The sequence below is a fragment of the Amblyomma americanum genome, chromosome 4 (genome assembly GCF_052857255.1).
Source record: "Amblyomma americanum isolate KBUSLIRL-KWMA chromosome 4, ASM5285725v1, whole genome shotgun sequence".
In the NCBI taxonomy this organism is placed as follows: domain Eukaryota; kingdom Metazoa; phylum Arthropoda; class Arachnida; order Ixodida; family Ixodidae; genus Amblyomma; species Amblyomma americanum.
In genome coordinates, this window is record NC_135500.1 from 116,060,918 (window position 1) to 116,082,464 (window position 21,547).

At 48.4% G+C, this 21,547-nt stretch overlaps 1 protein-coding gene across 1 annotated transcript in view; it reads left to right on the forward strand.

The window, feature by feature from the left end:
- Nucleotides 1–21,547, forward strand: part of LOC144128265 (histone-lysine N-methyltransferase PRDM9-like) — a 68,113-nt gene that overhangs the window by 22,312 nt on the left and 24,254 nt on the right. Inside the window, exons 2-4 of the mRNA XM_077661538.1 lie at nt 7,058–7,171; nt 13,394–13,495; nt 13,831–13,907. Coding sequence (XP_077517664.1) covers nt 7,058–7,171; nt 13,394–13,495; nt 13,831–13,907 — 293 coding nt within the window. The remainder of the gene's footprint in view (nt 1–7,057; nt 7,172–13,393; nt 13,496–13,830; nt 13,908–21,547) is intronic.

Consider the following 21,547-nt stretch of genomic DNA (forward strand, 5'->3'; position numbering starts at 1 on the left):
GATGTTGTGTTACTCGTTGTTAATTCTCCGTAGGAATTGATTTTCGAAAGCTGCACTCACCCCTCTCAGTGCATGCGCTGGAGCGTAGGACGGCATTAGAACGTTTGAACACCTTGCGCAACAGGTCGTGGTTGGGCAGTACCTCGATGCTAGTGTCAAAGTCCCCAACGAAGCGCCTTGCTTCATTGTTGCTCCGTGCATTGTGTGGAAGCATCCGAGTTTGGTGCATAGTGAGAGGTTAGTTGCGGCGTTATCAGACAGGACGGAGGCTAGTCAGAGCAGCCACATGATATTTCTCGAGACGGGGATTGCCGTAGAATGCGGCGGTGATTGCATGGAGTGTGATGTGGTACGGAACTGATTACACAAGATGCTCTTACGCAGCTGATAGGTTGTCGCTGTGTCACGGCGGAATTATCTCCGTTACCACCTAAGTTTGCCTTCAGGTTTAGTTTCTCCAACCTCTATCGGCCGTTAACACTCTGTTTTGGAAAAAGTAACTTATCACTAGTAAGCAGTTACAGATAAAAGTTCTTGAATTACGCGAGCCGTTGCGGTTTGAAAAAACAAGGTAATTGAGTAAAATTTCAAAATTAGAAGATAACGTAATCGATTCCCAGTATTCAATTACCTGTAACGTTTTAGGTACAGAGGTGGAAAGTTGGACTACTCGGTATCGATCCATGAGAAAAGGAATGCGAAAACAAGACGACGGACGAAGACAGAACACACAGAAGGAGCGCTAACTTCGGACTAAAGGAAAAGCACAAAACCGTGTCGACCGGGACCTGAGCCAAACGACTGAGCGCATGCACCAAACCAGGGAAGCCGAAGAAATCAAAGGAAAAAACTAAGCATAAGAGGATAAAGGCTATCACAAACCCATGAATCTCAATTCTCGTTTCGATAAGAATATAGAAGGCTCGCTGACACACAGATCACGCAAAGTATACATATCTGCGTAGCTTCAATGGTTTTTCTTGTCAGTGTATCTCTGCTTCTGGCAACGACGGCGCATTTATCCAGAACTGGCATGCACCTGCACTCCTTGCAATGCATGTCCAGATTGCTGCCCGTTAACGACTTCATGTTGTGTTCACGAAGCCTTTCATGAGGCAGCTACCGGACTTTCCCACATACTGCTTCCCACAGGACAGCCGGATGCTGTACACGATGCCCTCTGTGCGTTTAACAAATCTTTTCCGGTGGCAGATGTTACACCGCAGATTTTGGGGACGTTGTTCGGCGGGCAGGGTTCTTTTGCACACGGCGCTTAGTTTACCTGGGGCTGAAAAAGTACCTGAACGTATGCCTTCTTGCCTATTTTCTTTAAATTGTGCGGCAGAGCATGGATATAAGGGATGACAGCTGTCTTTCCTTGAGTTTTATCTGTAACTCTTCCTTGTTCTTGAAGTTTCTTCTTAAACACGCTTTCAGCCACTGAAACCCTGACATATTTAGGATACCCTGCTTCGAGGAATCTTCTAAGTTGTACTTGAAAGCTGAAGCTGCTAGAAGGGGGGGGGGGGGCATGACTTTTCGAGAGCATTTTGCATGCATCGGTTTATGATGACTCGTTTCACGAGTTTAGAATGAGCTGACTTGTATGGCACCTTGCGCTAACAAACCCCTTCTGACCAGTGGTCTGGCCTAGTGGTCTGGGCGTCCGCTTCGGCTGCGGGAGGTGGTTGGTTCGAAACCCACTGCCGGACAGCCACCGGTAAAAATGGGTACAAGCTACCCCTGGCCCGGCGCCCGGCTTCTTCAGGGGTGTGCTTGGAGGAGGCTCCGCAAACCCTGCTGCGCCTTTCCGGGGGCAAACCCAGTTTCGAACACTCAGCCTGCAAATGTGTTTAGTGTTTCACTCCCAAGTGAAGAGTTCGACTCAAAGCTCGTACGCTCTAACCAGCGTCTCAAGTTCAATACTAAGCGATCCCTCGTCAGAAGCGATTCAGAGTATCACTGCAGACCTGGCAGAGTCCGGTTTTTCCGGTTTTCCGACCCGCCTCTGCTTCGGAAGGGGGCGGGTTCGACTCCCGCTGACGACCGGTTACCCACAGGTTTCCTCAAAATGGGCTCAAGCTATGGCCCAGACTGGTGCTCGTCTTACTAGGGTTACATGACTTGGCATAGGAGCCTGCGCCTTCAAATCTCGTCCTTGTGGGTTTGGAAGAGAGAGACAGCTTATTCAGCTTGGAAGAGGCTCCGCAAACCCCGCTGCGCCCTTTCGGGGACGAACCCAGTTTCGAACACTCAGCCTGCAAAGGTGGTTCCTGTTTCACTCCCAAGGGAAGAGTTCGACTCTCAGCCTCGCTCATGCGCAGGCAGGCTCCAGGTTATGCCCATGCCCGTAGGCGCTCCGCCCGTACGTCTAGGACGTGTCCATCTAGTTGGGCTTTACAAAGTTGGAAATTTTTGGAAAGTTGGAAAATGCAGTCTTAAATATCGGAGAAAAGGTGGATTCACATTCTCGAGTCGCGGAGGCCGCGCGACAGGTTTAGGTCGATTTGCTACGCTGCCTCCCCCGTTTTCCTAGTGCTTTGGAAACCGTAACTCATTGCCTGAAATCAGTCGCGCGACGTCTGCCACTCAATACGCCTAAAAGATGACAATTCTGTCTAGCCTGGGAGTCCTCTACAAGCAACGCATACACATCACTAGACTTGGGAATCCTTTTTACCACTTTGGAGAAGTCGCCTTTTTTACGCAAATGTGGTCGTACCTTCTCAGAACTGGCGCTCGAAAGACAGCAAAGTGGGCTAGGAAGTTGTTTACTTTTGCAGACTCTGCGCCGTGTTTACAAAATTCAGCACTAGAGTATCTTGTAGCTTACACTTGACAGCCCGCGCTTATTCTGTGTCGTGTCTTTTTTCGTGTCGGCTTTTCACAGCACAGAACACTGCCGAAATTAGTGTGCTGTTCTCCTGCGCCAGCTCGTGAGACACTGACGCGAGCGCAGATTTCGCATCGTCCACATTAAAAAGATGCCGTCTCGGTGCCGACGACTCCACCGAAAAACGAAGCGCATGCCCCAAGCATTTATTTCAAGGCCCAAGATAGCACTAGGTTATATACATAACTTGAACTCTGAAGCGAACTTTGGTGGCTGCCCTACGATTGTTCGCGGTGCACTTCGCCGTAAGAATTCGCGGGTCACCCTAAGATTAAACCTGGCAGCATTATATGAAGGTCAGATGTTTGGTAGAGCTGAGAAATCAAGGGGTCTGCGCATATACGCAGTCCACAGTTATGGAAGGAGCACCGCAGACGCGCCGCAGCTGTCGAGTGGCCGGGTGACCGATATCTTCCTCGTGAATGTGCCTGAACTACATGCGGCTCTCTGGTTTCAAGGAAGCGTGACTATTGATCATTGATCGCTATCCGAGCTTGGATCCCGGAATCTTGAGCAAGGAAACCCGCGACCGAATTTCGTCGCTGCGCCTGTTTTCTCGACCGGCTCGAGCAGCGCTTCTTCAAGAAGCGCAACTGTCCAATCGAAGTGACGTTCTTTTACAACGTAGTTAAGTACGGTTATCGCGCCCTGCGACGACCAATTGAATAATTACTGCACTTCAGCTCTAGAGTTGGTTATGCGGGCTCTAGACTGGCGCTAAATTGTTCGTGGGCTTTGCAATTTTTTTTAAATTTAATGTATTTTTTGCCGGTACTCTCTCTCTAAAGGTATTTGCGAATAAGGAATTATTTTGCGCGAACAGAAAGGAAAATTGTGTGTCCTGACCGCAAAAAGTGAGCAGAACACTGCAGCAACGCTGCCGGAGACCGGCACCGGCCAAAGTATGCATACAAGGGGCAGAGTTTCATCCCGTAAACACCTGTGTTAATGCAAGTGCCGATGCGGCGTCGCAGTCGAGATAAAATGGCAACCGTAAAGAGGACTCGGCCTGTGACCAGCTTAGGCGCATTAACAGGCTTCCTTGATTGAACGATTGACTCATGTTTTTTTTATTGAAGGTAGGCACCTATAGGTTCCGCTAAACGCTTTGCATAGTATGCGTAATACACAAACCGGTTACAAACTGGAGATCGTCGATCTATGTCTGCAAACGTCTGCCATGCAAGGTGACCGCGCACTATGATCGCATACCTCCAGGATGTTTCTACTGAAGTCAAGATCGCCAGCGGTGAGTCTTCCTACCCGGGATTGACAGTTTTAGCTGTGCGTACGCAACGGCTTAACGTACGCAAGGAGTTTGCGGGCACGGTAGTGCGTATACGCGGAACGCAAGCGCAAGCCCTGCGTCTTGCGTGCGTACGCTAGCCAGCGGACTTAGTAGAGAGTTTTAGTTTCACGTACGTAGAGGCTTCACGTACGTAGAGCGCTTACGGGTGACCAGTGCGCATGCGCAGAACGCAAAGGGTATGCGCGAGTCTCACGTACGTACGTGAGATTCGGATTTTTACGTTGCGGTCTCTGCGTTGCTTGCGTACGTAGCTTTGACAAACATGGCGGCACCCTGCCCGTCGCTTCACGGCGATAACAGCTTCGTCGCTAATCCCTCGAGGCGATATGGTGTTCTAAACTGCTGTGTTCGCCTTCGATTTGCCCATTCTTACCCTCGCATAAGGTTTAAAGCGACAAAGAGCTTTTGTTTTCCAGACAGAAGGGCGATTTTTCAGCTGCTAAGCCTGACGAAGTAGCGTTGGTCGTCGTCATAGCAACGGTCTCGCTATGAATGGCTTCGCTTAATGACTTGTCTTGGATGATTTTGGCTACAACCAGTGTCTGTGTTTCTTAGTAGATGGCGCTAGGCGCGTACGTGTAACTATAAGGGTTTCAAACCACCTGCGTGCACGCTACGTAGACTTCTCACGTTTGCGTACGTGAACCCTCTACGTACGTGAAACTAAAACTCTCTAGTGTTGCGGCGCGTGCGTGGCTTGCGTACGTTAACTTTGACAAGATGGCGGCGCCCAGCTCGCCCGCTTCGGAATAAATACATGTCGCCGCTGGATTCTCCGACGCAATAGCTCGATCAAATGGTAGCGGTTCGCTTTTATTTCGCCTTGTCTTGCCCACACGTAGCATTATAAGCGATAACTAGCCCCTGTTTTCCAGATAGTTTGGTGATTATCAAGCTCCTAGGCCTAACTAAATGCAGAGTGTTTTCCTCGTAGCAACGTCATCTGGCGAAGCAGTTTTCTAGATTTAAGTCAGTTCTTACATTTTCTTTGGTTTGCATGGTTTTTCTTTTTGGAACAAAAAAAGGCTTCCAATGCACTCATATAGTTATCAGAAATCACGGATGAAAATTCCTTCAATCGAGCGTTTAATGTGCTTTCACGTCTTGTCACTAGATGGCGCTACTGTTTACGCGCGGGGAAGGGGCTTTACGCGTGCGCTTGAGGGACGCTACGGCACGGCAGCTAAAACTATACTTCGGAGCGGACAGCGTAACGCACGCAGCGCCGTGGCGCTTTGCATAAGCAAGCACTTGCGTAAGCACAGCTAAAACTGTCGATTGTCGCGTTGCATTGATAAGATGAGCAGGGCTTTGCGAAATCGCTGCATAACGATGAAAGCGATAGAATGGATCGCCATTGTTTCGCTCTCGGCCGTCGTTTGCTTGGATTTCAATCCAGGAAGCTGAACCGCAGTAGCATCTACGTGTGGCGAACACCTCAGTTGAGCAAGCAGCGCGCTTATATGTAACATTCGTGAGAAGACCTGTTTAGAGCGCTGGTGTGGGATGCTCCTGAACAATCATGGCGCGCAAGTGCTGTTTATTCCTTGCTTTTATTTCTGTGCTGCTTAGCCTCAGCGTGGGGTCAGGCTGCGAAACGCCGTACCGGCTGTAAAATTTCGCTCTGTTTGCTCTGCAGAGGACCTCCTGAGCGCTACCATATAAGCCTGTTTACACCTGTACGTTTGCGGGCTGAACACCACACCATCGAGCCGAGGCGCGCCCTCGATGTAGGGACGGCGCGTGTAGGGTAGTTCCCCTAGGTTTGATTTTTTGTTTATTTTGCAGACCGGTAAACACGAGTGCTTAGAACGAATAGACATCGATGCGAAAATATAGAACGCAGAGAGGAAAAAGATTAAATGCCGGCATTTGAATTGCAGCTTCACTTACGACGGTGTGCAATTTGGCGAGGATTACCGTCGTATCGCGGCAGCAGTTACAGCGACCAGCCGCGATTATCATCCAAGTCTTTCAATTAGAACCCGAGAAAGCTATAAAGGTGCCGAGTTGTTAAGTGGAAGAAAGAAGTTGTCTCCTGGAAATTCCGCAAAAACACGATCATCGACTGTCGCAATGGCTGCCAATCCGCACTTTGGGCACACAAAGCTGCCTCCTCTTGGGGCCGCTAGCAGCGGTGAGCAAGAGATTGATACCTCCTGGCTATACTTCACAGCTTAGAGCCGCGGGTGAGAAAAGTCGATGAGATGAGGGGGATGGGAAACATGCTGGTCGTCGCATGTCGGGAGCTTGGTTGGGGCAAGCCGCTTCAGAACACAGGTGTCAACTGCATGGAGTCCAGAAACTCTACGAGATGTCTGAGGGTCTGCGGCACGCGCCCTGCGCACATGTGTGGTATTATTATCTGCATTGGCTGTGGAATCAACCCCATCGCTAGGGAAAAAAAAAAACGGGGGGACAGCTATGTTTGCTTCTTTTCCGCGCAGATGGTCTTGAATTTCGTGTTCTGATGTGCCTAAACTAATTGAAAATATCACTCTTGACACACAATGGAGCCACTTCCTACGGGTTCTAGAAATTTGCTTTGCTTTCTTCTTCTTCTGCATAGATATCGTTATCCTCTTTTGGCTTTTGTGCGCACTCTTTGGTTCAGGCTGATCGTATTTTATTTATATTCATAGCCGTACTATCTACTGACAAACAATCGAATGACGCACTCAACGTGACCAGTACGGCTGTGCCCATAATGCGTGAAACTAATTAACCCACATGAATGCTGCTAGACTTATGTTATCATAAACAACAAAGGGAGCTTCCTCTCCGCAGCTCTCGCGGTGGGTGTGTACTCACTGCACGTTATTGTAATTCCTAATATCCCGACTCATTTGCCTTAGGAACAGGCGCCATCGGAGCTGACGACAAGCATTACCCGAAGCGTGTCGTTGGGCAAGCCAGCTGCGCTGAGGACGAAGATCACAGCGGCCAAAGGGCGACCGGCCAACCCACCTGTAAGTGTTTGGGGTTTCCTGCCTATTAAGTTAGGCCAAACTGCATTGCGTTATCGCCTGGTTGTGCTCGGACTACAGCCGTGGAAAACCGAGCTTTAAATCACCCTAGAGTGCACACTAAGGATTCTCACGGGCTATTGGCAAATGACAGGGACGAATAAAAGTAAGTTTCATTGGGATGTGGTTCTGTACGGACTTGCAATCTTTGACTGCTAGTACCCCGGCTATCTAGAGACTACATCAGACAATTAGTCTGATATCATTATATATACGGGTTGACAGTTTCAGTTTAACCCCCCCCCCCCCCCCCCAAGAAAAAAAAAGCAATAAAAGCGCCACAAATTAAGTTATAAAAATTTGATGTGAAAGAAACAATTCAGTATTATTGCAAGCAATGTACTCTTAGGTGGCTGTTGAGTACGATTTATACTCAAAGCTGAAAATTTAGTAAGTGGGGAATCTGGAGCGTGATAAGACGCTGGTGTTGAATAAGCAGCGCGGTTTGGCGATTGTATGCATGGTGTGGCTATATAGCTTTTACGTGTGTGCAGACTGGAGAACACCACCTCCTTGCCATTTATAAGCTAATGACTGTTTTTTCACTCTTGTCACCTGTTTAGACCTGTTTGGTGCTTAAGTAGCTTGATCAACTTCATGTCGGACGTTGAAACGACACATTGCATGGGCATCACGAAAAAGTATTATGTCGAAGCTACCTTGACAACTGACCTACTGTCCGGCAGTTCTGTGACTGCCATCAACACGCAGAATGCCTTAAATCCCGAATTCTCGCTGGACCCAGTGGAACACTCCACCCATGACATATGCCAACCTTGTCCTTAGAAGTAAACTTTCACTCGGGGTATTTTCTGCCGGCTATCTCATTTAACATTGGTTACGTTTTTTAATGACGATCGCAGTTCCTTCCACAAGCAGAAGTCCAAGTGCCGCTGTTTGAACGTTAATTATTGGTAAATAAACATTTCATGCTCACAAAAAACGCCGAAATCGTGTGAGTGACTTTTAACAAACCAGTATTTAAACTTGAAAGACTTGAAAGAAAAAGCCAGTAATTCATTCGCCGAAAAGAAAAAGAAAACGAAAACTGCGTTCTGAAATAACGATGCAAAAAAAAGCCCGCCGACATTTACAAAAATAAAAACTGAAAGTTAAACCCCTAGTTTAAGGCACTCCTCACCTCATGGGGTTAGCGAGCCAAGATATCGCCCGAAGAGTGACAGACCACGAGCAGCAGACATTACAGGTTATTTCAGGGTAACGGAACAACACAGTAATAAACAAAAAACAAAAAATCCAATGCGCTCGTACCGTGGTCCAAGCAACGGGCAGCGCTCACACAAGCGGAACAACTCAGTAGTGTATCAGCTCCGCAACAGAGGCCCGGGTTCTGAAATCCATGCTCAGATGAGACAATCCGCTCCAACGAATTACGCGATGGCAGTCGAGCTTCCACACTATGCGATTGGCTGGGAAGGACGCAGCTTGCTCCGCACACGCCGGTTCTTCTGCACAAGTTATCCTTTAGCGGTTTTCCGCACAATATAATTCCCTGGATAGAAAATTATTTGACGAGACGCAGCCAAAAGGTATTGATTAATGGCTCCCAATCGACAGATGTTTCCGTACTTTCAGGTGTGCCCCAATGTCAGTGCTTGGCCCAACACTGTTTCTGGTCGACGTAAATGACATTGGCTACGGTATAACCTACAAAATTAGATTGTGCGCTGATGATTGCGTCTTGTACCGAGAAATAAAACATGATTCCGACAGGATAGAACTTCAAAATGTCCTCAACAGTTTTTCATCCTGGTGTCGCTCCTGTCTTATGAATCTAAATGTGTCTTAATGCAAGCATGTTCGTTTTATCCGAAAGTATAAACCGATCAATAGACTACTATTGAAACACTGAAATGTTCTCCCATGTAAGCGAGGCAAAACACCTATGAGTAAAATTTAGCTCTGACTTGACATGGAGCCGCTACGTAGACACAAACTCTGAAGACTGCCCGCTTTTTAAATTTTATCAAACGAAACTTTAAATATGCTCCACAAGATGTCAAAAAACTGCTCTACTTAAAAAATGTCAGCCCAATCGTATAATATGCTTATGTCATATGGGACCCGTGCACAGAAGTTCTTAACAACAGATTTGAAAAAATTCAGAACCAAGCCGACCGTTTTGTATCCCACAACTCTTCGCATCGTAGCAGTATCACTGACATCAAAAGTAGCTTCGAATGACCTCTTCTATCCTCACGTCGGCAATTTTTTCAACTCGTGTTTAAGCGAGATATATTTCATTGTCGAACCGTACTGAACAAAGATGCTTATGATTTACCACCTACGTAAATTTCCCAGCGTCGAGATCACCCGATTAAAGAAATATCAGCGCGTACCTCAGTTTTTGAACATTCATTTTTTCCACGCACAATCAGTGCATGAAATAATCTTCCCCGCGACATAGGTGTGGCTACATCCGATTAAGAATTTTCTGTTGAGCTAAAGGCTGCTCTGGTTTAACACTGATTTCCGTGGTCTGTATGTCGACATTGTGGGGGGAACATTCGTTCTCTTTACCACGTTTTAAACTTAGCAATTTTTTGTGTGCGCGGCGACATTACTATGCATTTCCATTCAATGCACAGTGTTTATTTACGCTGATATTTTGTCGTATGATCATATGTCCTATCGGAGTGTTTGCATTATCCTCTATTAGTGTTTTACTTGTTTATATATTTGTTTCCTCGGCGCTAATGTGTGAAGAATACTGCGGTACCCTTCCGTAACGCCCCTGCGGGCGAATGTAGGTAAATGTATAACTAAATAAATTAAAAAAAATGCGAACCGTGAATGTCTGGCTGGCGGCTGGTCCGCATCGCCATAAGCGAGAAGTATACGCGTGCACAGCACCCGCGCTCATCTCCCCGGCGCTCTGCTCGCTCGGTCTTTATCTAGCCGACGGCCAGACGCGAAGCACTTGCCTGACATGCGCCAATTTGTTGCATTCGGATGCACCCGTTCGCACCTGAAAGACACCGGATAACGCGTGCTCAGCACGCGCAGTCTGTTGCATGGAGCCATGGGGCTCCGTGGGCCCCGCATTATAGTATAGTAAAGCAGCAGCAAGTGCATCTCAAAGAAGGCCTTGCAGCCAACGGCGTCGACTGAATGTCATGACGTCGCGGTTTATCCCCTTGCTCACTGGTGTGACACTGATGGTAGCTGAGAGGCGCATGAAAGTTATTCGTGGGATTACCTCACTCCTTTCGATGGCTTTGTTGGAGGGCGTCTTTTGAAATGCATGCACCGCTGCATTATTGAGTTATATGCGACTACAGTCCTTCTAGATGATGAGTTTTTCGCCATAATTCTCACGGCGTGAGGTCTTCATCAGCCGCCTTTTAATGGTACACGCTATGGTAACCACGCTGAAGAAGCATAACCGCTTTCCCTCGGGTGTCGGAAAGCGGATGAGGCGAGATGGAAGGTGCGAGGGGAAGGGATCTCGCAGTGCACAGCAAACTCGGCTCTCTCACCAAACGCGGTTGAGAGAAAGAAAAATAACAGCTGGGAGGAGAGGGAGAGGTTGCGCAGCCTTGGTTCTAGCAGATATGGTGTTCGCATATGTAACGCTACGCCCCAAAAAGCAGCAGAACATGCACTTGCACAGCGAAGCTAGCGCTGAATATAGAACTTTACGCGGCAATGTACAAACAATAAATTTGATTCTGAAACAAAGAGGTTTCAGCCAGTCTACCCCACTATAGTGCATTTATGTGAGCCATGACAGGACACTGAGTAGTGAAGCAATTATACCATCGATTCATCGCTTCTTAGGCCAGGAACCATTTTTGGGGGGCAATAGGACGATCTTAAAAGGGCCGTGACACCGTCGTTCTTCATATGGGATTTTTGTGCTTCAGTAACTAATACAAGAGCTCATTATTCAGTTTCCGAAATATGGCTGCCCTGGACGCGCTCCATATTCCAAAAATGCCATCCAAATTGAGAACGGTAAACTCCTCCCACCGGCAGCGACCGCCATATTGAATGCTATCGTGACGTCACCAGCGCCTACACGGAGCAACGTCGTCTGCTCTCCTTGCTGCAATGTGCGCAGCGAGGTTTCTTGTCCCCTGTACTTCCGCGGGCGATCGAAGTAGCAGTCGTCCCTCATATATAAGTGACTGGTGCCGCAAAAGCGTTAATAATAGTAACGCAGTTATTCTTCGGTATGTGGTCCGGTTGCATTATAGGCCGATGCGACGGCGATCGTCGCCTGGGCTTGTGCGCCTGAGCAAAAGCTTCACTCCCGGTGAATAGATGACCCGAAAAACGGCGCTTGTGTACCTTATCCGTATCGAAAAAAGCGAAACGAGCGGCTGCATTGAATATCTTCACACTTCCTTACTAATCAGCGGGGAGCTCCTGCCAGATGCTTGAATTTCGGCCGACGGTAGACCGCCGGACCTTTTTGTTACGAGGCCTAGTGAGTACGCAGGATTCGTGTGTGCGTTTTCGGCGTTTGCAGAGAGCGAATTCGCAAGTTTTAGGGCCTGAAAATAGTTGTAGAGCGTAGTTTTGGCCACAGTGCCCTCAAAGCGACGACTGCCTATATCGCAGGGCGCGAGTACAATAAGCGGGAAGTGTCGGCATGTGACCCGGTCTACACAGCATGTACTGAAGGCAGCCGGCAGCAGCCGTCGGCGTCGACTGTGGACAACACATCTCGTTGTTTTTATTGATTCGAGTAATGTCCGAACGTATTTTTAGTTAAAGCGCTTTAAAATCACATACCGATGAAAAGCAGATACAATTAAAGGGAAGCGCTGGTCCTACGCGACGCGTTTCCCAAGCAGGCGATAATAGCATCAGCGGCGCTCATTGCAGTGTTATCATAGTGTGTAAATTAGTGAAACTGCAATCTGTGGGCAATGCTACGTAATACTTAAGATAAGGAGAGCCCACCTTGCGTTTTATGTTAAGAAAAAGAGCAGTACTGTTTTCGAACAAATATGTAAACAACCCCAGCGCGGGGCTGCAGTTGTCGTGATCGTCGCATTCCTAGGCCACAATGCGCACACACAGTAAACGCTAAATGATGTACTATTATTTTCAAACACTCATTTAGACGGCGGCGACAATTAATCGGTGCGGGCAGTAAAACCATCCGAGTCGCGTAAGGTTTTGCAAGCGGCTTGGTTCCTACCAAAGGGTTCGACGTGCCCAAGGAAATGTATGTTCGACTTACAAATGCATACATGCAGCGGGGAAGTCGTCTCATTCTCATGCGCTTTTCTCTGCTTCTTTCGTACCTCAAGGTTACTCTAGTGCCACCTTGTGATGATTTGAGTTTAATTATCGAGCCGATGAATAGCAGACCGGAAACTGGTAGCCAGCTACAAAACGCCACAGCTTTCACGGCGCACATCGGCGAAGGCATGCACGGCACGTGCCGCTTTTCACATACGGGAGCACTTGACTGCTCAAAATAAACCGCACTCATAACATGAACGTAACATGTTTATGAGCGTAAATAAAAAAAAACAGGAGTGCATCGATTTCTGTTTCCTCAACAATCAGAAAAGAGGTGCCACGAGCAAGTCCGCTTTCTTAAGGACCACACAGGTCGCGTACTATAAGCTGACGGCTTCCGAAAAGAAAACACTGAAAAGGAATTTTATTTCGATAAGCTAAAAAAAAAGAAAACTTGCGAGCGACTGCCGTCTACGGTGTGCATGCGCAATAACCTCAAAAGTGCGCAGCAAACGATGCGGGGCGGGTATGCTTCTCCGACGTCAGCAATAAGAGTTTGCCAGACCAGCTAGCAGTTCGCAGAAGAAACGGAAATAATTCATTTTAAAAAGTATTTACCGCACATAATCAACTGAATCTTGGGAGAATTTTAATTTAACAAGTTGAGAATTAAATGCGATAAGCAGAGTGTGCGTGAAAATAGGCTGTAACGGCCCCCTTAAGTTTTGAAACAGCACTTGGGCTTGTGTCAGAACTGATCTTTTTACCGTGTCCGGGGGAGTTAATTTTTTTCCCCAATAACTTCATCCGTAATGATAGACACTCGATTAGGCTCAAGCCTCCACTCTTGTTCTTAGCACACAATTGCTACTTGCGTTTACAAGTGCTCGTAAGATTATATTGCAAAAACCATTCTTACAACAACTCTTCCTCGATTAATCGCAGTTTCCTCCAGGGAGCATACCAGCGAGTCCAGGTACCCGAGAAGGAAACGAAAGAGAGTCAAGTCCATGGACTGCGAGGAGAACTCCGACGAACAATTTCTGTGTGAGCTGTCCAAAAAAATCCTGTGCCTACCTTCCTTAGGAAACTTGCGCACGTCGTAAATAAGTTTACTGCTCGTCTTACGTTAATTAACAGCATTTGGAAAACTACTTTATGCTGTGCATGTCTCACGCTTTGAAGGAGTTCGTTGAAGGCTGACTTTTAATTTATGATCAAATGACGCTTAGGCACCTATAGACACATATATTTTATGTGTATATAAACTACTCCTTATTCCTGTGCCTCGCCCTGACTTGAGCCTGAGAACATTGCATACAAAATGTCCGCCTTCTCGCTGCGCCTTGTGCGAAACCCCGGCCTGGACACTCTGCTTGCAGTTTGCGACGACTGCGGGAGCGACCACCCCGGCAACTGCCCCGTACACGGACCGTTGACACACATCCAGGACACCGAGGTGAGTGCGAAGGACGTGCATGCTGAGAGTGAAACGCTGCCTTGGCGTCCAACTCGTATCTGGCTATTCTCAGTCCGCACGGACCGAGCCGACGCAAAACACGACAGGAAATGGGCCGAGTGGAGAGGGCAGTCCTGGATTCCAGAATTTACCTTCACTTGGCATAGCATGCATCCATAACGGGAACTGTCCACTGCAGCCACTCTACCTGTTTCTCTCTTTTCACTGCATCTTTGTGTCTTACCCGACCCACGGGGCGGCACATCGCTCATGAGGTTACTCACATTGCCTCACTCACTCACACCTACGCCTGTGAGTGTGAGTGTCAGTGAATGGTTGGGAGTGTAAATGCATGTCCGTGTGATTGCGTGTGAGGGGATATGAGTGTGAGTGGATGTAAGCGTGAGTAGTGATAAGTGGTGAATGAACATGGGCGAGGAGTGGTTGTGAGCTGACGTGAATAGGTGCGAGTCGTCGTGAGTGGATGTGTGTGGCGTGTGGACGCGACAGCGAAGTTTTTCGCGTGTGTTTCGTAGTGAAGGTATCCGCTGTTTATGTTGTTGAAACTGAGGGAAGCAAACATTCATTGCCGAAGGCGCCTCGAGGCATCATAAGACATCATGCCAGTGTTTTTGGACGACCGCAGCAGGGCGTCTCGCTGGCGCAGGAACGTCAATCTTTCGTTACTCTTCGCATTACTAGTTCACAGTTGGCGTGGGCGGACGCTTTTCGCGGGTGCAATGAGTCGCTACGAATTGTGTCAGATCCTTTGATCGAAATTCGATTTATCACTGCTAGAAATGTAGATTCTCTTGTCAGTCCTTCTACTTGGCTTGCGCTCACATACGAAGAGTTTCAATTCGCGCTGCGAAATCAACGAAGGGCAAATTAGACAGTTTTAGCTGTGCGTACGCAAAGAGTTAGCGTACGCGAGGAGTTTGCGGGGACGGTAGTGCGCATGCGCAGAACGCAAGCGCAAGCCTTGCGTCTTGCGTACGGTAGCCTTGCGTACGGTAGCCAGCGGAGTTTGCGTTGCGGCGCTTGCGTGGCTTGCGTACGCTAACTTTGACAAAATGGCGGCGCCCTGCTCGCCCGCTTCGGAATAAATACATGTCGCCGCTGGATTCTTCGACGAAATAGCTCGCTCAAATGGTAGCGGTTCGCTTTTATTTCGCCTAATCTTGCCCACACGTAGCGGTATAAGCGATAACTAGCCCCTGTTTTTCAGATAATTTGGCGATCTTCAAGCTCCTAGGCCTAAGTATATTCAGTGTGTTTTCCTCGTAGCAACGACACCTGGCGAAGCAGTTTTCTAACTTTTAGCCAGATCTTGCATTTTCTTCGGTTTGCATAGTTTTTCTTTTTGGAACAAAAAAGGCTCCCAATGCACTCACAGTAGTTATCAGTAATCACGGATGAAATTTTCTTCAACCGAGCGTTGATGTGGTTTGACTTCTTGTCACTAGATGGCGCCACGTGCGCCTGAGGGACGCTACGGCACGGTCAGCTAAAACTATACTTCGGAGCGGACAGCGTAACGCACGCAGCGCCGTAGCTCTTTGCGTACGCAAGCACTTGCGTACGCACAGCTAAAACTGTCTATTATCTGCGATAGCTAGCGTAACGTGGTATCACGAGTACTGGAGTGGACCCTTAGGTTTTTAACGCGAGAGTGTTAAAGACCTCGTGTCGCAGAAAATCCGGCGTCGCCATTGGCCGTGAGCAGCAAAAAAACCACGAATCCCCAGAAAAGCATTCATTTTCGCTCTCAGCGCAACACGAACGGGACACAAGACGAAGGACTAGCACAAACAGGCAAATTTCCGCCTTGCTGCCCAGAAAAGCAACCTAGGATGAAGGTGGGCCATTTAGGTCCACGTGATCTCTTGTTGTCATCATAACCTGCCCACCGGATTGTGAGAAACTGGACGTCATGGCGGTTCGCAGTTAAAATGATTGGTCACTCGGGAAGAGCAACTTAGGGCACAAAGAGCCGACCTGTGGCAGCGTTTGCCACCGCAGGGCTGCGGCGCATCTCTTAACCACTGCACCACGCGCCCCGGAGTTCTCTGAATGTATAGAAGAAAACATCCAATTCTGCACACATTGAATTCACTCATGCTATCACGTCACATTGTTTGCAGAGCTTAAGCGTCCCCTGCAATTTTTCTGTGTCCTGTAGCGGGCATTGTAGAGCTCTGCTCTAGCCGTAATTTTTTTTTTTGAACTGGACCCACGTGATGAACCTGAATCATTTGGCACGGCTTTTGAACTGCACAAGCTTGGCTCAAGCCCCGAAACGGCGCGAAAAGCAAGCGCTCTTTTCGGTAACGCCAGTGGTTCTTGTTCCTATCGTTTACTTGAAGACGCCCATCATCGAAAATCAAGCATATATATATTTTTTTAATTTTTTGTATACATAAAATCAGACATGGTAACGCCTTGACGACAAGGAAATAGCCGAAGTGGTAATATTTAATGCTTTTATTTGCTCAATAACTGATTTTTTTTTTGTGTGTGGCGATGGTGACGAAACGTTGCGGCGATTTCTTGCAGTGCATATGAGGTGGGAGCCAAATTGGCCGCACCCAGAATCTTCTACACTCTGGAAAGGAATCGAAAATATAAAGTCTCTGAGTGTTGTATTTTCGCTCTTGAAAAAGAAAGCTACAGAAAAAAAGCAATAGAAGCGAATGGACTTTGCTCGAAGAGCGGGGAGGAGCTGAGGATAAAGTGCTCCAAAAATCTCCCCAGCGTCCAAAGCCAGTAGAATTTCAATGGCCGTTCGTTTCTTCGAGGAAGGTTTACGAACCCTTCCTCTAGTGTCGTTCGGCTTGGAAGATGGATAGGAGGCGAGCTTGTAGATGATGACAGCAGAGCATATATTTACAGCATACATATACAGAGAGTTAAACTGGAAAAAGCACAACTGATTTACAAAAGAACAAACTTTGCACTACTGGAGCCGCAGCTCAGACTGGTTTGGACTGCATTCGTTCACATGCGCTTTTAAGCAATTAATTAGCAAAGGACTAAAGGCGGTCACTTTGAGTGGCCCGCCCTAAGCATCAGCTCTCCAATAAAAAATAACACGAGAGATGGGGACAACTCCTTGGGCAGGGCTTAGCCTCGAACCCAGGGCCTCGTTAACAACACAAACTAAATCAAAAACAAATACCCCACCACTCTCTCTCAAGTGAGAGTATCCACACGCTCTCCCTTCGGCGCTAATCCGACTTGCCTCAGGCACCCTGCCACCCATCATCGGTCCGCGCCGCCCGTCAGCAACAGAAGAGAAAGCGAAAGCGCCACGAAACTGCCGTACTACCTACGGCGGGACACAGCTAATAGGCATGAAGGGGTTTGTCTGCTGCTCCGGGAAACCAGATTTAGGATCGCCCCTGTCTTCCCACATTCTTGGTGAGCACTGCCTGTCCGCCATGACAGGTGTCCGTCACGGCCCTCCTGGGAATACGCTTTTGTTCACGAGGCAGGGCCGGACGCTGCGGGTGCCTCCCAGACGATAGCCCACGTCGTTAGGATGGGGGCAGGGGGTGGGGAGGGGGGAGGACTCTTCCGCGTGTGCCGGTGTCCTGGTACACAGCTGGAAAAGAGGGGCGACCTTACACGTCCCCTCTAATGTTGAATTCCAATGGCAGATCCGGATCAAGTTTTTCTGCTCTGATGGGAGCAATCGCATTCCAATTGCAAAATGGGAGTACGAGTTGTCTGTTCCAATGGCAGATCGGGATCAGACGTCGATCCCGGATCGCTCCGTGGAGCAGCGATATTTGCTCCGCCGAAATCGGCAGATTTCACCGGAACCCCGCGCGACGTTTTAGTTTCCCGCGTCTGCTTCCGGTCATGACCGTCTGCATCCGTTCTGTCGCATACGCGAACTTCCTGTCGTCGCTACGCGATGATCCGGGCTACGTACAAGTAGTATTGTTGACTTTTTTTTAAATTCAATTCTCCCAAATGTAATTATTTTTCGTTTTATTCGCGTCCGCACAAGGTAAAACAAATAATTTCCTGAACAGGATGTCAATTCCATCGCGGTCAATTCTTTGTGACCGCTTTTTAGACCAAAATCGTTGACTTGTTTGAACCTCCCGCGCTTTCTGACGTCAAACGACGCGTACTATCTAAGCCTAGCAGCTCTGTAAATAAGGAAGCAATCTGAAAATTTGGCGAGTTTCATCACTAGAATTTTGTGGTGCGGGCATCATCACACAAAGCGAAAGCTTCGTGCGCCTTTTGTTTGCCGTGAACGCGAGAGACAGAGTGGCGGCAAGGACGAGTCGCTGGTGAAGCGAGAGGCCGCGCTTCGAAAGGCGCCGCCATGTTGCCTGAACTTGGAGCTATTCTTGCGCTGAAGTGCCCCCGCGGGAGCGCATGCATTCCATTGGCAAAATGGGAGGGAGTGATCTCCGCCTGAAGTACGCGCTCCGTTTGTGATCCGGCGGAGCGCTCTCGATCTGCCATTGGAATTCAACATAAGAGTATTAACTGAACTTGCTATCAGCTCGTTTATGCTTATTAACAAAGAGGCCGCAGCACTTTCACTTCAAGAGTGTCAGCTCTCCCGGGGCATAGTTTCTCCTGGGTACTCGACACTTCGAGAACCAAATTAAAGCAATAACCAATAAAGAAACTAAAGCACAACATTGGTGCATGCTGCTGTACAGTTCACTGAACGGGGAGCAACATCATGCACTGCGCAGTCTACATTCGAAGCACACACAAAGCCACTTTGTTCATCACTGTTCACAGGTCTACGTACAACACTCACGGGCACTGGTTCCATGCAGACGCCATGCAGAAGTCCCTTCGTATGTGCCCGAACACACGGCATCCCGCTCACCGAGCGTCGGTTGAGTGGGAACATTCACGCCTTGTCTAGGCTGGCATGGTGGTACCGCCTGACTCCCATGTCAAGTTGGGGAGCGTGGATAGCGCAGCTGCGTTTCTATTCTTGGTGCCTTTTCGATGTTTCACCGTTATGTTATAAAGCTGGAGTGCCAGCGCCCATCAAGCCAATTTTGCCCCGTGTGGAGTGCACGTCGTCAAGTATGACAGGGGTTGTGGTCAGAGACGACATTGACCTCAGCGCCAAAGAGCCAATAATTGAACTTCTTAAGAGCCCATATAATAGCGAACGCTTCGCGCTCTATGGTCGACCATCTCGCCTGAGTCGTGTCGAAGCGATGACTCGCGAACGCTATAGGCCTTTCTTTGCCCTCTTCTGTCATTTGTGCCAAGCAAACCCATGCAGCCGTCGCTGATGCGTCAGTGAAAAGCCAATACGGCTGGTGAGGTTGTGGAGTGCTCAATGCCACTGCTCTGCAGATCAAGTCTTTCAGCTCTTCTAATGTGCGCTGCGCATCTTCTGGCCACGGGATCAAGCTGGGTACGCCCCGGTTTGTCAAAGTCGTTAGGGGGCCAGCTATTTCAGCGTATCCAGGGACATATTCTCTATAATATCCACATAGTCCTAGCAAGCCTCGCAGCTCTTTCTTTGTCTTAGGCTGCACTAAGCCTTTTATGGCGGATATCTACTCCGGGTCAGGTGCATGTGTACCTGAACCTACAATGTGTCCTAGATAGCGAATGTGAGGCTGTCCAACTTGACATTTTTCAGGACTAGCCTTTAGTCCGGCTCTTCTAAGCAGCCAAAAGGTAGCATTGATGTGCTCTACGTGTTGCTGCCAAGTATTTGAGAAAATTGCTATATCATCCAGATATACAGTGGCGTAGGCTTGGTGCTTAGTAGCGTATTGACTATTCTTTGGAAGGTCGCTGCAGAGTTCTTTAGCCAAAAGGACATGACTGTCCACGCATATTGCCCCTCATGCGTCACAAATGCGGTCAGCGCTTGGCTGTGCGGGTCCATCGGTACCTGCCAGTAGCCACGCCTTAAATCCACTAGCGTGATAAACTGCGCGCGGCCGACCCGGAAAATTTCCTCCTGGGAGTTTGTCATCGGAAACGCGTCTGAACGAGTTCCTGCATTCAAAGTTCGGTAGACAATACACATTCGTATCGACCCATCTTTCTTTCCCACGCACACAACTTGGTGTGCAAATTCATTAACACGTTTTGGCGGGCTAGTTGGTTAAGCATCTTGAACAAACAGCGCGAACAAAGACGAGCACAAAAGACAAAGCGCCGTGTCGTTCGCTTTCTTGTCTTTTGTGCTCGTCTTTGTTCGCGCTGTTTGTTCAAGGTGCAAATTCACTTTCTACAGGATAAATTAATCTTAACTTGAGTAACTCCTCCACTTAGCGGCTTACTTCTTTCTCGAGCAGTTCAGGCACCCGATAAGGAAAAGCTTTTTTTTGGTTTGAACCATTCTTCTAGCTCAATTCGTTGTACGCCTACTTTTGCCAGTCCCGGCTTGCCATCGAAAAGTAAGCGGTGCTTTGTGAACAGTCTTCGCACTTCATTCTGCTCCTGCTCCCGTAGTTGGGCTAACTTTTCGAATGGTATTAGTTCCTCGTCTAGTTGCGGTGGCGCAACTTGTGGCGCGCACTCTACTTCCCCAAACTCATGATCTTCATCAAACACCACCCCAATATGGCTTTCCCTCGCATAGTACGGCCTCATCCGGTTGGCGTGCACCACTGATCTTTTTCCCTATTCGTTCTCTACCCGGTACGAATGTTGGCTCTCACACCCAATTACTGTGACGCGATCGAACCACTTCGGGGCCATCTTAGTGGTGCGGTCTGTGTCAAGAATGAGCACTCGATCGCCCTACGTTTAAAACTTTGTTCCGCGTCCTCTTGTAGGCTTCTGCGTTTTGCGCGGTCAGAACTTTCATTGAAGACGCCGGGCCTGTGGCTTTTCAGAATATGACAGGGTTATCTACCGACAATTTTCTAGAGCTTTTAAGATTTGATCTTTCATCCACCATTGTCACCTTCAATGATCGTTGCCTCATCCAAAAAGAAGGAGTGTGCATAGGCTCTTGCCTAGCACCGCTTTTAAGCGATATATTTTTATCCACCCTTGACAAGCGCATTCAGGCGTCCCTTTACAACGCCAGCGTGCTGAAAGTTTTTAGATACGTAGACGACTACCTTGTAGTAATGAACGCGACTGAGGCTCGGGATAGGGGTATTGTCGTGGACGACATTATTGACATTTTTGTTTGCAACGCCTTTGGCATGAAGTTCACGCACGAACTGCCACAGGAAGGGCACATCCAGTATCTAGATGTGTGCTTTATTTTTGAGGAAACGCGCGTGTGCTGGCAGTACAAGCCACGGTCGAGAAAACAAATATTAACTACAAATCGGCTCATTCTAAGCTCGTGAAGAGAGCTATTGCAAAAAACTGCATCCGCTCTGCTCTAGCCAAGTCGTGTGAGCATCGAGTCCGGGAGAGTGTCCATGCCCAACTAAGGCGTCTGGAGAAGGCAGGTTTCCAGAGAAATCGTGGCCTCAGTGGTCGAAAGCCAGATTAGCGAAGTAAAATCTGGTGGACGGCACAGGCAGGTGGATAACACACGCCCGCAACAGCGACCTGTCGTTGTGCCTTACTGGCACGAGGTCTCGCACCGCCTCAAGAAGGTCGGGGACAAGTGCGGCGTCCGTGTAGTGTTTTCAGCTCCGGAGAAGCTGGGACGCCTGTGCCGC